The 14833-nt window shown below is 43.9% G+C and overlaps 1 protein-coding gene across 1 annotated transcript in view; it reads right to left on the reverse strand.

The window, feature by feature from the left end:
- The window catches only part of DDRGK1 (DDRGK domain containing 1), a 924827-nt gene that overhangs the window by 865287 nt on the left and 44707 nt on the right, over window positions 1-14833 (reverse strand). Inside the window, exon 2 of the mRNA XM_044064090.1 lies at window positions 6625-6786. Coding sequence (XP_043920025.1) covers window positions 6625-6786 — 162 coding nt within the window. The remainder of the gene's footprint in view (window positions 1-6624; window positions 6787-14833) is intronic.

Here is a 14833-nt window from a genome sequence, read left to right on the forward strand (position 1 = left end):
AAATCAACATTTCAGCCACCAATGAATAAAAATGTAGCAATATTTCAACAAGCGGTGTTAAAGGATTTACACTTTCCCCTTTTTGAGGTTGCCATTGGTAGGGACAACATTAGTTCCACCGAAAGAGTGGCTTTATCAGAACTCAGGAACAATCACAATATAGCAATTGTTCAAGCTGATAAGGGGGGTGCAGTGGTGATCTTAAATATGGACTTCTATATAAATGAGGGTTACAACTATCTGACAAACAATGCTACATGAAAATGGATATTGATCCAACTATGACTTTTAAAAAAGAGATAGATATCTTTTTACAAACTGCATTAGAGGAGGGTATTCTCACAAACAAAACGGTTCAACATCTACAGGTTAAGGAACAAACAAATCCTGTATTTACTACCTAAAATACATAAATACATCCACCAGGTAGGCCTATAGTTTCTGGTCATGGTTCTCTTACAGAACCCCTGTCTGCTTTTCTAACCCAATTTCTGAAACCACTGTTGTCCTTGGTTAGAGCAAGAATTCAGGACACTATTGATGACTGCCAACTGGAACCCCATTGGATAATCTGCACTCTGAATCTTAAATTCCTCTACACTAGCATCCCACATTGGGCAGGGCTTCAGGCTGTGGAATATTAGGTCAGAATTATATTCTCCGGGTTTCAATACTCTACTTATCTGTCTTACAGAACATGTATTAAACAAAAATGTGTTCTATTTCCAGGGTGATTGCTATTGGCAACTACAAAGGAGACCATGGGGGCATCCTTTGCCCCTATTTATGCAGATCTTTTCATGGCCTACCTTGAAGAATGCCTGATTTACAACCCTTACACGAAATAGACATATGGAGAAGATATTTAGATGATTGTTGGATGGTGTGGCGGTGCGAATCACTATCTACAGAATTTTTGGAACATCTGAATAATAACATCTGGGGTATTGAATTTTCAATCACATTTCATAGGGATGTTATCACTTTTTGGATGTTACGTATATCGTAATATTGATAACACACTTAACACCAAAATCTTTCAAAATACCCTCAGTTTAATACCCTGTTACATGCATATAGCATGCATCCCACACACCATCCGGAACATCCCCAAATCTCAATATCTTAGAATTGAGAATTAATTCATGCCCAGATTTTGGACCGGGGTTATAGCATTTCTGACATAGATCTAGCTAGGACATATTCAGACAATCAAGATAGAAAGACACTGTTGGAATATAGGGACAAAACTCATAACATCAACCATTCTAAGGTGAGACTAATCACTACATTGGGCAAAAATCATCAGACAGTCAGACAAGCCGTGAACCAGAATTGGAACATCTTATTAGCTAATGATTTTTGAGGATACTAGATCAACAATGTTCATTTTCATTCAGGCGTGGCAAACATTAGGCACTTCAGGTGTGGACATTGCGTTTCTTGTGTCTATGTTAACCAGCTTAAACAATTTCTGACTCTAATACTAGCAAAGTATATGATATCAGGATATTTGGCAATTGTTCCACTAGCTGGGTTATCTATTTGGCCCACAAAATAAAATCATTCTATGTTGGCAAAAAAAAACTTCACATTCATTACGTATCAGAAAACATCATCGTATACATATACGAACCACAAAGCATCTAATGCCAACATCCCAGTGCCAAGTTTATGTTTACAATCATTGATAAAATTAACAGGATGGCAAGGTATTTTGAGTCCCAGGTCTCAATGACCATTTATAAATCACTTCACTATTTGGAAACATTTTTATTTTTATTTTTATTTTTCATATATATATTTCATATATATATTCAAGACTAAATTTTACATATGATAACATGTAATTATTTGTTTATTGATATTATAGCTCATCATTTAAACTATATTTACTACATTTTATTGTATGTTTGAGAGCCTGATGCAAATGTTCACACTGTCATTGGTTTATTCACATATTTAAACTGACGTTGACCATGTATTTTTGAATGTTTTTTTCACTCACTGATGAAGGCTGGTGCCGAAACTAGTATGAGTTCTTGATTTGGACATGTTTTGTCCTTTTTTGTGCCTCTGAATAAATGGTGATACCATCTTGCTGTTCTGTCCTTGAGCCAGTTTGCAACCCATCTTGTGACATATGGGTTTACATCTAAGCTGGTGAGCTTTTCTATGATGCCCGAGTGGGGTATTGTGTCGAACGCTTTTGCTAGGTCAAGGTAGGCTGTGTGAACTCTTACCCTCATCAATGGCCTTAGTGACTGTTTCGAAAAAGTCGACCAAGTTCAAGAGGCAGGATCTGCCCTTGACAAAGCCAAATTGGGTAGGATCCAGTGTCTGTAGGTCCCCAATGTCTTTATTTATGAGTTCCATTATGATCCTCTCCATAGCTTTGCAGACAAGGCTCGTCAAGCTTATGGGGCGGTAATTTCCAGGGTCCGTAGAAGCACCGCCTTTGTGGAGTGGGACCACAGTTGCCGTCGCCATTCTTTGAGTGCACGTATCCTGTAGTAAGGCTAAGATTAAACAGCAGCCTTATGTGTGGGTTTAGTTCCTCATTGAGTTTGTGTAGCACACAGCCGGGGACACTGTCCGGTCCCATTGATGCTGTGTTTTTTGCTTTAGAGAGAGCAGCTCTCACCTGGGCATCTGAGATGTTTGGGAGGCTAGACTCTGGTGGGATAGATATTTCTCCTTTTGGGGGGGGGGGATTTGCACTGAACCTGTCTGCCAGTATGTTGGCAATGTCTGTGGGTACAGTGATTTTTTTATCATTTTGGACTAATTCTGAGCATATCTGGGAGTTTCCACCCAGGTTTCTAACATAGCTAAAGAAGGCTTTATGATTGTCTTTTGTGTCATTAGCGATTTTTCTCTCAAAGTTGGCCTTGGATGATTTTATGAGTGATCGTAGTTTTTGCTAGTATTGATCAGAGATACCTTCCCTTTTAGGGATTTTGCTCTGTCATGTAGTAGCTTTCTCCTCTTGTTGTAGAGTTTGTTTATGGCTGGAGTCCACCAGACCGGCGCCTGCCTTTGGTGGAAAGGGTCTTGATTTTATTAGGGATTGCTTGATCCATACATTCCTGGAGGTGCTCGTAGAAGGCATTTGTAAGGGTTTCAGCAGCGTGGGTTGTGGTTTCCACTGGCTCGGGGCCTTGAAGGATACCACTCCAGTCTTAAGAAGTGTGAAGTTTGCTTTTGAGAAGTTCTTCACTGTGGTCTTTTGCTGGGGTGGGGCGGGATGTGGATCTCCAGTGAGATTAATTTATGGTCTGATCTCACCAATGAGGGATATACTTCCGGTGTGGAGCATTTTGTCCCCATGTTTGTGATGATCAGGTTTAGTATATTTTCTCCTCTTGTGGGAATGGTGACTAGTTGTTCCATAGCATTTCAGTTTATGAACTCAAGGAACCTTTGGGCTAGGGTGTTGGGGCTTGAGTAATGTTCCCAGTCTATGTTTGGATAGTTGAAGTCACCCAATATGATGGTGTTTGGAGAGACATTCATACTCTCCAGTGTCTTCAGGAAGGCTGTGTGGGTTTCCTGAGTTTGAGAAGGTGGTCTGTAGCATGTTACAAACTGTAGGGCAGTTTTACCTATGGTTAATTGCACCTGGATGGTCTCCGATGCTTCGTGCGATGCCACTAACCTGGAGGTGTGGGTATCCTTTATGAATATGGATACTTCCCCTCCTTTTGTGGTTCGGTCCAGATTTTGGGGCCGGAACGCATGATATGAGGTATAACCTGATAGTGCTGGGGTGCTCTCAGGAGCCTTGAACCAGGTTTCAGTCACAGCACAGACATCGATGTTCTCCATACTGAGGAAGGCTTCGAGGGCGTGCATCTTGATGTTTAGACTTCTGGCATTGAGCAGTATTACCCTTAGTTTTTCTCCATTTTTGTTTTCTAGGGCGGTAGGTTTATCATTTGAGCCTTGCCTAAAAAAGGCACTATGGGGGTGGCAAGAGCCTTTGCCAATATCCGGAAGCCCAGGGTGACCGTGCAAGCCGCCCTTGAAGCAGCGTGGCTTGTCAAGCATGTCATCCCAGGCAGACAGACATTGGATCCCCTTAGAATGACACCAATAATTAAGCCAATTATTAAAGCTGATCATTTTGTCTCTGTATTGTGGCATCATTCTTGGTGAGGGTAGGATACTGCTCAGGGTCAGGGTCATACCGGCCTGGGCTACATAATCTGAGAGTTCCTCTGTCTCTTTTCATGTAGTCCAGGAAGGTACGTCTCAGGTCGTTCACACCGGCATGGACAATGACTGAGTCATACTTGTACTTGCTGTGGAGTGACCTGAGTGCTTGTGTTATGTGGCGGATTCTAGCGCCTGGCAGGCAGCTTACTGTGATCTTTTCCTTGTTCAGTCTGGTGAGTGGGACGTCAGTGTGTCTGACTATGGAGTCACCTATAACAAGTGTGTCTGGCATTGAGTTTGGCCTTAAGGGCTGTGACTGTTTAGCACACTGACTTTGTGGACTATGTGTTGCATGTCTTATGTCTTGAGGTGGCAGTTGCTTGGGTGTCTGCTTTGGAGGCCTCTGTAGTTTTGGTAGATTTTTGATCAGTGCCTCCGAGTATGTCTTTGTGTGTTTATGTGTTTGTTTTGCAGTTGTGATAGTTCTATGTGAAACTGGGTTTGTGGTGTGTGTGGTTTCCTTCTCCTCCTGTCTGGTCTTGCCAGTCCTGAGTTGAGAGAGCTCAGCCTCCAGTTTGGCTATATAGTTGCATCTCTCACATGTATTTGTGTTTTGTGGGAGAAGGAGTGGGTTGTCTGTGTACATGAGGCAATTGTAACATTGCCTCAAGATGCCCAGATTTACCAGCTGAACAGGAGAGGAGGCTAGCAACTGACCCTTCGACATGCTAGAAAAAGTGAAAAAGTTTGCTGTGTAACTGAGTCAGAAGGGACCTACAGGGAAATGGATACTCAAGGGGATTCTAGGCTAATGTAGTACTTTGTTTAGTATACAAGTACTTTACCTATATAAAAATGCTTTAGGAGCAAGTGCTGAGCTTTTGAGATAGAGAATAGACTGTTTAGATTGCAAGTAGAGAAGTTCTAAGGGAAAAATTGAAAAGCAGACTTTACGGAGCCAGAAATAGTTTAACCTTGTTTAACCGGCGCTGCCCGATGGTGCTCTATGGGCAACTCCGCGTTAAATCGCGCTAAAGCAGGCTTTATAGCAGGGGGTTGAAAAGAGCTAGGAATTGACCCAAAATGGCCAATAGACTACAAGTTTCTGGCTGGAACCACTGCTCTAGGGACAAATAGGCTGCTCAGTGTTCCCCACTCCCACTGATGAACAAAGAAGCTTCCCTTTATCCAAATAAGGATATGGAATAGCACAGGAACAAAGCCAAAGCCCAGAGATCAGCAAACTCTGAAGACTGGACTATTCTAGTTCAGTAAGGCGGGAAAACAAGATTTTTTTTTTTTTGTTTGTTTTTTCTTTTTTGCAGAAAACAGAGGAAAAACAGACAGTAAATGCTTTTAAACGGCTAGCGCACTTGAGTGTGTTAGCCTACAGGTAAGATTAAACAACAAATAACTTTTTTAAAAGTGCAAAACAGTTAATCAACACAAAAAACAGTTTAAATAGAATGCAGAGCTGTATGAACAGGCGAAAAAGCAGTCGCTAAGCAGTAAATAATCAAAAAGCCAGAAAAAAATACTTAAATCAGGAAAAAGTCACTCTTTTGCTCTCTGCTGCTTGTAGAACTCTGCAGGACACCACGAGGAGCTGTGCTGAGTTGAATACAAGTGAAAAAGCTCGCTAAAGCGGGCTTTATTACAGGGGGCTGAAAAGAGCTAGGAATTGACCCAAAATGGCCAATAGACTACAAGTTTCTGGCTGGAACCACTCCTCTAGGGACAAACAAGCCGCTCAGTGCTTCCCCACTCCCACTGGTGAACAAAGACGCTTCCTTTTATCCAAATAAGGATATGGAATAGCACAGGAACCAAGACAAAGCCCAGAGGTCAGCAAACTCTGAAGACTGGACTATTCTAGTTCAGTAAGGCGGGAAAACAAGATTTTTTTTTTTTTTTTTCTTTTTTGCAGAAAACAGACAGTAAATGCTATAAATGCTTTTAAGTGGCTAGCGCACTTGAGTGTGTTAGCCTACAGGTAAAATTAAGCAACAACTAACTTTTTAAAAGTGCAAAACAGTTAATCAACACAAAAACAGTTTAAATAGAATGCAGAGCTGTAACAGGCTAAAATGCAGTCGCTAAGCAGGCCAGTAATCCTCTTGGCGAGGTACTTTTGTTGTCTTTCCAGCTGTTGGAAGCGTCTTGTGAGGTACATCCCAAATGGGGCATTGTACTCTATGATGGGTCTTTATTTCTAGATGCGAACCCTTTAGTAATTAGATGGGCCACATAGAAGGATTTCCTAACTACTTTGGCAATATGATTGTCTTACATTCAAATATTTTACCACAATATGAACTAGCTCACATGTTAAGACACAGAACAATAACAGAAATTGTCTAGGCACTGAGAATATGTATGGATACTGTGGGGTCCAGAATTATTTACAAATGTAGAAGAATCTGCTTTCCCCCCATGTTATTATATACAAATTAGATATAACCATACCTGCAGAATGTTCTTCTGCCTGCTGAGCCCGCCTTTGTGCCATCATTCGGCTCCCCAAGTTCCTTCTCCTCCTCGGCATGCCCTCCCCTCTCTCCTCAGCCTGAGACCGTGGTCTTGTAGCTGCTGCTGCTGCTGCCACATTTCTCTGATGTTGTTGATCTGCTAGAAGGAAAGTGAAAAATATGTTAATATTGCACTGTTAGGACTTCAGTGCACGAGTACAATAGGCACCACCCATCCAAAAGGAATTTTGTAACTGTACAAAATAAAAAGGCTTAATTTTCATTAGTCATGTTGTTGCCCTTTATTTCTGCACCATCTACACATATGAAAGAGAGTTGGGAGTTAGCATAATGGTTAACGTGTTTTCCTCACAGACACATAGTACAAGGCTCAATTCACACCTTTGGTGGGAGGTTGACATAACAGTTAAGGTGTTTGATTTTCACACACGGTAACTGTTCAGGCTTAAAATGGCCCACTACAGCCGTTAGCCTAGTACTAATTTATGAACCTAGATATATATTTATATATCACACACACATATAAACATATATAAAACAAAATGATCCCTAAAATAATCAGATTACAAATGCCATTAAGAAAAACAAAATTAAAAACAATTACAAATGATACAAGGTTGTCAAAAACAAACTATCCATGTTATTTTATCATGCTAAGCAATATTCCCAAACAGTGACAAAGATGCCCAAACTTCTTTGTCACAAAGTTTCTTTCCAGATTCAGCTTCATTTTCATATCACCACCATCCTATAAATAATAAATTATGGGCCAGATTCATGAATGCCTACATCAAGTGTACATAATCTGTACTCAATAACATCCCTACACACTGCTTGTGCCTTTTAGTCACTCAGAAAGTTTACACTAAGTGTAGTCTACACTTTGTAGTAACCTTTATGAAACCTCCTCAATATTTAAAGCTGCAAGAACATCAGTAGAAAAAAAAGAAGTTATGTACTCACCATAACATTCCATCTGAGTAGGTTTACTTCATTTGTCTTCAACCTGTGGGTTACGGATCCGTATCGGTTCCGACCCGGCAACTTTTGCTAGCATCAGCTCCAAGCTCCAGACTCCTCCCCTTACCCATACTACACCTCCACAGCCTTCCATCCCCAGATCGAGTTTGCTGAACTTACACTGAGAACGCGACCTGATAAATATACTAGTGGCTGCAGCCCGTAGGCTGATCATGCGCCAAGGTCCGGGGGAAGGAGGGAGGGACGGTTGAAATGAAGTACAACTACTCAGATGGAATGTTATGGTGAGTACATAACTTCTTTATCTGAAGTAGTTTACTTAATTTGATCTTCAACCAGTGGGACAGAGTCCCCAGCTACTAAAACTCCTGGGAGTCCCTCATGGAAGGATATTCTGGAGCAGCGCAGAACCAACGGATGCTCTCATTCTGGAAGTCAAATCCAATTTGTAATGAGAAATAAATGTATGAGAGGAGGACCAGGTAGGTGCAGAACAAATATCATCCAAAGACACTCTAGACCAAAAGGCCACAGATGTAGTCATGGACATAGTGGAATGAGCTTTTACCTGACCTGGAGGAGACATGCCTCTGTCCTTATAGACCTGCAGGATGCATGAAGAAATCCATCTAGCTATAGTGACCTTTGAGATTGTTTCTTTCTATAAACCCTTTTTGGGGAAAAATAACAATTTATCAGATTTACAGAAATTTTTTATCCTGTGTAAACAGAATTGTGACTGTCTATGAACATCCAACATGGAGTTTGTATTCCATCTTGTTCATAAAATTAGGAAAAAAACACAGACAAATTAATAGTCTGATTGATACTGACTGGTGGCAAATTAATAGTCTGACTGATATTGACTGGTGGCAAATTAATAAGTCTGATTGATATTGACTGGTGGCAAATTAATAGTCTGATTGATATTGACTGGTGATACCACCTTAGGAAGAAAGGATGGATTCTTTTGAAGGGAAACTCTGTCTTTATGAAAAATCATGTAAGGACTTTTGATGGACAAGGCCTGTAACTCTGAAACCCTTCTTGCAGAGGTAATAGCCACCAGAAAACCTGTTTTCCAAAATAAAACAGTTGTGGCAGGCTCGAAAGGCGGAGTGACCAAAGCTTGAAGCATCATAGTAAGGTCCCACGGGGGAACCAGATCTTTGACCAGGGCGGTGTAACAAAAAGGTGCCTTTGATAAGGAAGATGCTAATGAAGCAGAATTCTCACCTACATGAAAATGAGAAATGGCAGCCAACTGAACAGCAGAAGAACTAGCGCCATGCTAGAAAATATCAGCTAGAAAATCAAGAATAGCAGAAATAGGGGCCGTGAAAGGGTCTAAACTCCTCTGAGAGGCCCAAAAAGAAAAACGTTTCCACTTGCTGCGATAAACCTTTCTAGTTGAAGATTTAGGAGCAGCTACCAAAATAGATCTAACTGAGGAGGACAGTCCGGGAATCCTAGCAATTACAGGAACTGAAGCATCCAAGCCGTGAGCTTCCGGCTGTCCAGACTCAGATGAGGCACCTCTGAAGGGTGTGAAATTAAATTCTTAATGCGATCTAGGATGCAAGGTGGAGCCAGAAGGTGAGACCAAAGGAAGGGAAACCATACCTGGTGATGCCAGAATGGGGCAAAGATGATCACTTTGCTCCCCAGTCTACCAGCTTTCTGCAGAAACCTCAGAATGAGAGGTACTGGGCGGGTAAGCATACAGGAGACTGGGAGGCCAAGCATGAACTACAGTATCTCTGGGGGACTCCCCTGGCAGGGAGTTCAGGGCAAATAGCTTGCTGCACTTCACGTTGGAAGGAGATGCGAAGAGATCGCAGCAAGGTTGACCCCACTCGCTGAAGATCTGTTCTGCTACTGACAGATTCAGAGACCAAGACATCAGAATGGTCCGACTTAGCCTGTCCGCTAGAATTTTGGACCGTCCCGGAATGTGCATTGTGATGAAAAAGTGACCGGTGGAGATCGCCCATTCCCACACTCTCATGGCCTCACGACAAAGGGTGTAAGATCTGGTCCCTCCCTGTTTGTTGATATACCAGACTACTGACGTTGTCTGATTGAATAGCAATCGTCCCCAGAGGAAGAAAAGCATGAAGGGCCTGCAACACTAGAAGAACCACCCTTATCTCTAGGGCACTGATATGCAAGCTGGTCTCTATGGGGAGCCACAGGCCTTGGACTGTCCTGCCCGAACAAAGCACCCCCACCTGAGTTGGGAGGCATCCGTGGTCACTGTGGTTTGGGCCGGGGCTGGAAGAAAAGGTCATCCCTCCAAAATGTCCAGAGAGCTCATCCACCATATGAGGGACGACCGACACACTCGACTGATTTGAATAGGATAAGTCAATGGCAGTTCCAACAGGGGCCACTGAACCGCTAGAGTCCACTGAAGAATCCACATGTATAACCGAGCACATGGGAGAAGAGTAATGGTCACTGCAATAGAGCCTAGGGCCCTCAACACCGATTCCACTGTTGGAAGATGAGAATGGTAGATGATCAAGGAGACATGCATCCTCAGGCTTTGAACTCTCTCCAAGGTCAGAAATATTTTGCACTGAAGAGTATCTATCCTGGCACCAATGTAGTCTATCACCTGTACAGGCTCTAGGAGAATTTGGAGTGTTGATTGTGATCCCCAAACGCAGGGCAAGTGTCAGGAAATAATTCCTGGTTTAGGAAAGTAGACGCCTGGTGGGAGCAGTGAGGAGCCAATCGTCCAGGTACGGATAGACCTGAATCCCCTGAAGCCTCAGGTGAGCCGCTACAACTGCCATCACTTTGGTAAACACCCTGGGGGCTGTGGTGAGACCAAAGGGTAGTGCTTGAAACTGGTAATGATGGACTCCTAGCCGGAAGTGGAGAAACCTCCTGGAGCTTCTGTGCATTTTTATGCGATAGTAAGCAACCTGGAGATCTAACGAGCACATCCAGTCACTCTCTTGCAGGTATGGCATGATGGACTGTAGCATGACCATCTGGAACTTCTCGTTGGCAACTGACAGGTTCAGGGTAGAGAAGTCCAGAATGGGCCTTAAGTCCCCCGTTTTCTTTGGCACCAAAAAGAACCTAGAGTATAAGCCGATCTGGACTGATCTGGGGGGATGGTTTTGATGGCTCGTTTTATTAGCAGCTTGGAAATTTCCTATGCTGCTGCCTCCCTTTGCATGGGTGGTACGTCCGGGAGGTCTTTGGGAAATATGGGGAACCCCACAAAGGGGACAGAGTATCCTCTGTATATGATTTGAAGCACCCAGCAGTCTGTTGTTATGGACTCCCATGCCACTGGGTGCAAGGACAATCGTCCCCAGACTGCCTCCAGAGTACAGCAGTCTAGCAACCCCTCAGGGTTGCTGCCCGGGTCTGTCCAAAAAAGGTTTTTGAGACCTGAAGTTCCACGGACCCCCTCTGCCTCTGGGTCAGAGTCCATTCTGTCCCTCTCTGCCTCTGGGGGAAGAAGAGCCCAGAGTGTCCCGGGAATACTGAGACTTCTGGAACCACATCTTCTTTTGCCCTCTCTCTCGTTCCGAGAAAAGGATCTTTGAGTGTCAGAGAAGCGGATCCCGATGGCAGACTGTGTCTTCTCATCCTTCTCACTCTGGACTAATGTCTCCTTGACGGTCTTACCGAAGAGTGTAGAACCAGCATAAGGGGCACTGGCAAATGACACCTTGAAGGGTTCGGAAAAATTGACATAACGTGAGCCAGGCGTTACCCCTCATGGACATGCCGGACCCAGCCACCCTAGCCGCTCCTTCCATAGCAGGGGAGAGGAGTCGCATGGATATATTAGATACTGCTTTTAGAGTGACCATCCTCACTGAGAACGAAGCCTTGTCCTCCTGCAACATAGACTTGGGTGGAGACTCCTCCAGCTCCTTTACTAGGTCGCATTGGAGTCTAGTGACATTGGCCAAATAATTCAGCATCCTGATCGAAAAGGTAGCTGAAGCATACACCCGCTTCCCTAGGCAGTCCATCATTGGTAACTCTCAGTCAGGAGGGTAGAGAGAGGAACTCTCCTGGGCAAGTTCCTTCTTAGTGACGGCTGCTACTACCATGGCGTCCAAGGGGGAGCCCTTATTCCAGGATGGTCTATCAATGGGGGGGGCTTAAGATTTTATCGGGTTGCTCTGGGATAGGCTCCATGGTGTCCGGTTCCCTCCATGCCTGCGAGGTGACCAAATCCACCAAAGGATCCATGGGAGGGGACACCCACGAAGTATGACAGGCCAGTGCCGAAAGCCTCCAAGAACACAGAAGAGGGTTTGGGGCAGACCAACCTCCCCGCTGGCGCAGGATCTCCATGATGTCTCCAAAGGAGACATCCTCGGAAGGTGATCTTGGGGAACCCTCTCCATCATCTAAATCAGTGTCCTCGGTGAGGGACTCAGGGGAGTCCAAGTGCCTCCTCTTGCACATATGCTTGCGAGGCACATCTCCGGTGGGGCTCTCTGGGGGGCACTCGTAAGCCATTTGTTCCTCAGGGGAACAGTCTGGGGCTCTTCCAGCACAGGCTGTCCCTTTGGTAAGACAATGGGGACCGTAGACAGAGCCAAGGGGGGTCTGGGAGGAGTCCAAGGGGGCAGTTAGGGGTCTTATTCTGATGGTGAGGACCCTTTCTACCACATCAACCGCCAAAGGAGAGCGAACCTCCTGGGAAACTAATAAGGAGGTCTGTCTCCCTGGGTCCCACGTGAGAATCGGAGCCAGGCCTGAGGTGGATGGAGCTCCAAGCAAGGGAAACTGGCCCGACAAAGTCAGAGCCAATGGAAAAGGTTCCACTCCCTTGGATCCGACACCAAGCTCTGGCTTTGATCAGAAATGCTCCAGGCAGCTGTCGGCGTCGAGGAAACTGGTACCATTGGCGCCAACCTCAGATTAGAGTACTCCGAAGCCGAAGGTTGGCTCAGAGAAGGAGAAATGGGTTGAAAGAAAGGAAGCGAGCTCCCCCCTCATAGCACCACCTCGGCTCCCTTATCTTTCTCTGACTGTATTAAACAACAACACTCTATCCTCAGCCCTCTTCATTGATGGTTCGATATGGTTAACCACCACTTACATACGAGTCTCTAGACACACTGGCTATCCAATGGTTCCAATCCTACTTAACAGACAGCAGGCTGTCCTATGGGAGAACAACTTATCCTCCCACCTCCCAATTGCCCTTGGTGTCCCTCAAGGCTCCATATTAGGCCTTCTCCTAGTTTCTATTTTTATAAATGACCTACATTCTGTTAATACCTCAAGCTACTTTTATCCAATGCGCGGATGACTCCACGTTAATATGCTCTGCCACTTCGCCATCTGACCTACAGTCTCTAACCCAAAACGTGTTTAATACAGTCAAGAAATGGCTTCTACACCAATGTCTCATCCTGAACCCCCAAAAAACAAAATTGCTATTATTCACTCCCACCTGTAGGGCCTCCCCACTTAACTTTACTGTGACATCAAGCAATGGTATTAGGATATCTGATAGAAAAATAATCTGGTTCCACACAGCAGTGAAAATCAATATGTCCTTTATTGTAGTACTGCTGTGTGGAACCAGATTATTTTTCTTTATCTTGTATTCTCTGGTTTTTGCATCAGATTCCTTATTTGGTTCAAGGACTGTTTTCGTTTGGTATTATTATATCTCCTGATTCTACTACTAAACTTCTTGGGGTACTAATTGACAACAACCTTACCTCTGATTCCCATACTAACGGTACTATGAAAACAGTCAACAAAAAATTAGGATCCCTATACAGGATTAAACCCTTTTTGACTCCACTAGCCAGGACCACCATTGCCCGTACACACTTAATCTCTACCCTTCTCTATGCCTCGCCTATATATACTAAACTATGTAAAAACAACCTGAACAAGCTTGCAATCTCCTACAAATATTGCCAGATTTGCAATTGGGTCTGCCTTCAGAACCCATCATTGTGATAATCTTAAGCAGCTAGGATGACTAGAGTTGCCAAATCTACTACTATTTAACCAGTTAACAGTTGCCCACAAGATCCTGTACCAACCTATTAACACACCAATACTTACAAACCTAATTACCCCCTATAACAACCTCAAGACACTACACTCATCAAATAAACTACTTGTACAAAAAGGTAAAACTACCAATTCAGCTGGTGACTCATTGTTCGCTAATACTGTGGGCAAAACCTGGAACTCCCTCCCCGGAGACGTAACCTTCCTTTCCTCAACAACACTTTTTAAAAGCGAATTGAAACCATACCTTAAAATCACAGTGGTTGTGCCCTTGTTCTAACCCTAACTACCTCAATTTTCTCAGGGTACTAATCACCATACCTATATAAGCTAGTTACTTTTCTGTTAACTGCAAAGAAAGTGAGCTCCTATATTTAAAAAAGTTATTATAGATATCTTTGAATATTAGAGAGATCTTTGAATGGCTAACCACAGCTGAAATGTACCATGATTCTGTTTACAGAAATGCAACGGAATGTAATGAATGGCAAAATATCTGTAAATGTACCTGCATTTGTAAATGTCACAAAGTATAATTGATAGTGTGTTTTGTGGAGCTTTTCTCCCCAGGCCTCTACTGAAAATGGACATATATCCAGTTGGACTAGCCCAATCAACAAATGTAAAATAAATAAATAAATCTGTGTACAGATAAAGTGCTTCATCATCTTATCCAGTTCCATATCAGACAAGGAGCGGGTTGACCATGATGAGGCCACAGACTCTGACCTGGCAGGTCAGGGTAGAGAGGCCAGAGAGATTGGACGTGGCTCCTCCAGTTCCGGGAAGAACCTCTGAGATCAGAGCTGAGGGGAGTCACAGGTCTGCGGGGTTTTTCTGGGTGAAGTGAGGTCCAGGAACCTCTTCCTCTTTTTCCTCGTCTTTGACTTTCTCTCCCTTTCTCTACCTCTCTTCTGCTCAGCTACCATAGGCTTAGGTATAGGAGTTTGAGTCCCAGCCTGGGAGGGAGGAGAAGCCAGAGGAAGACAGGAGGGAGAGGCAACCATAGCAGCTGCTGTGACTGAAGCTGAAGACGAGGAAAGAGTCGGATGGAGGAAGACCTTGGAGGGCCAACCTGGCCTTTCTATCCTTTAGGGCGCAGGGGTTGAAACCCACACAAATGCTACGATCCACACTAAGGTGGGTCACACCCAAGCACAAAACAAAGAGTGTGGCCATCCACT

The sequence above is a fragment of the Protopterus annectens genome, chromosome 2.part2, assembly GCF_019279795.1.
Source record: "Protopterus annectens isolate FY-2018-M chromosome 2.part2, PAN1.0, whole genome shotgun sequence".
Lineage (NCBI taxonomy): Eukaryota > Metazoa > Chordata > Ceratodontiformes > Protopteridae > Protopterus > Protopterus annectens.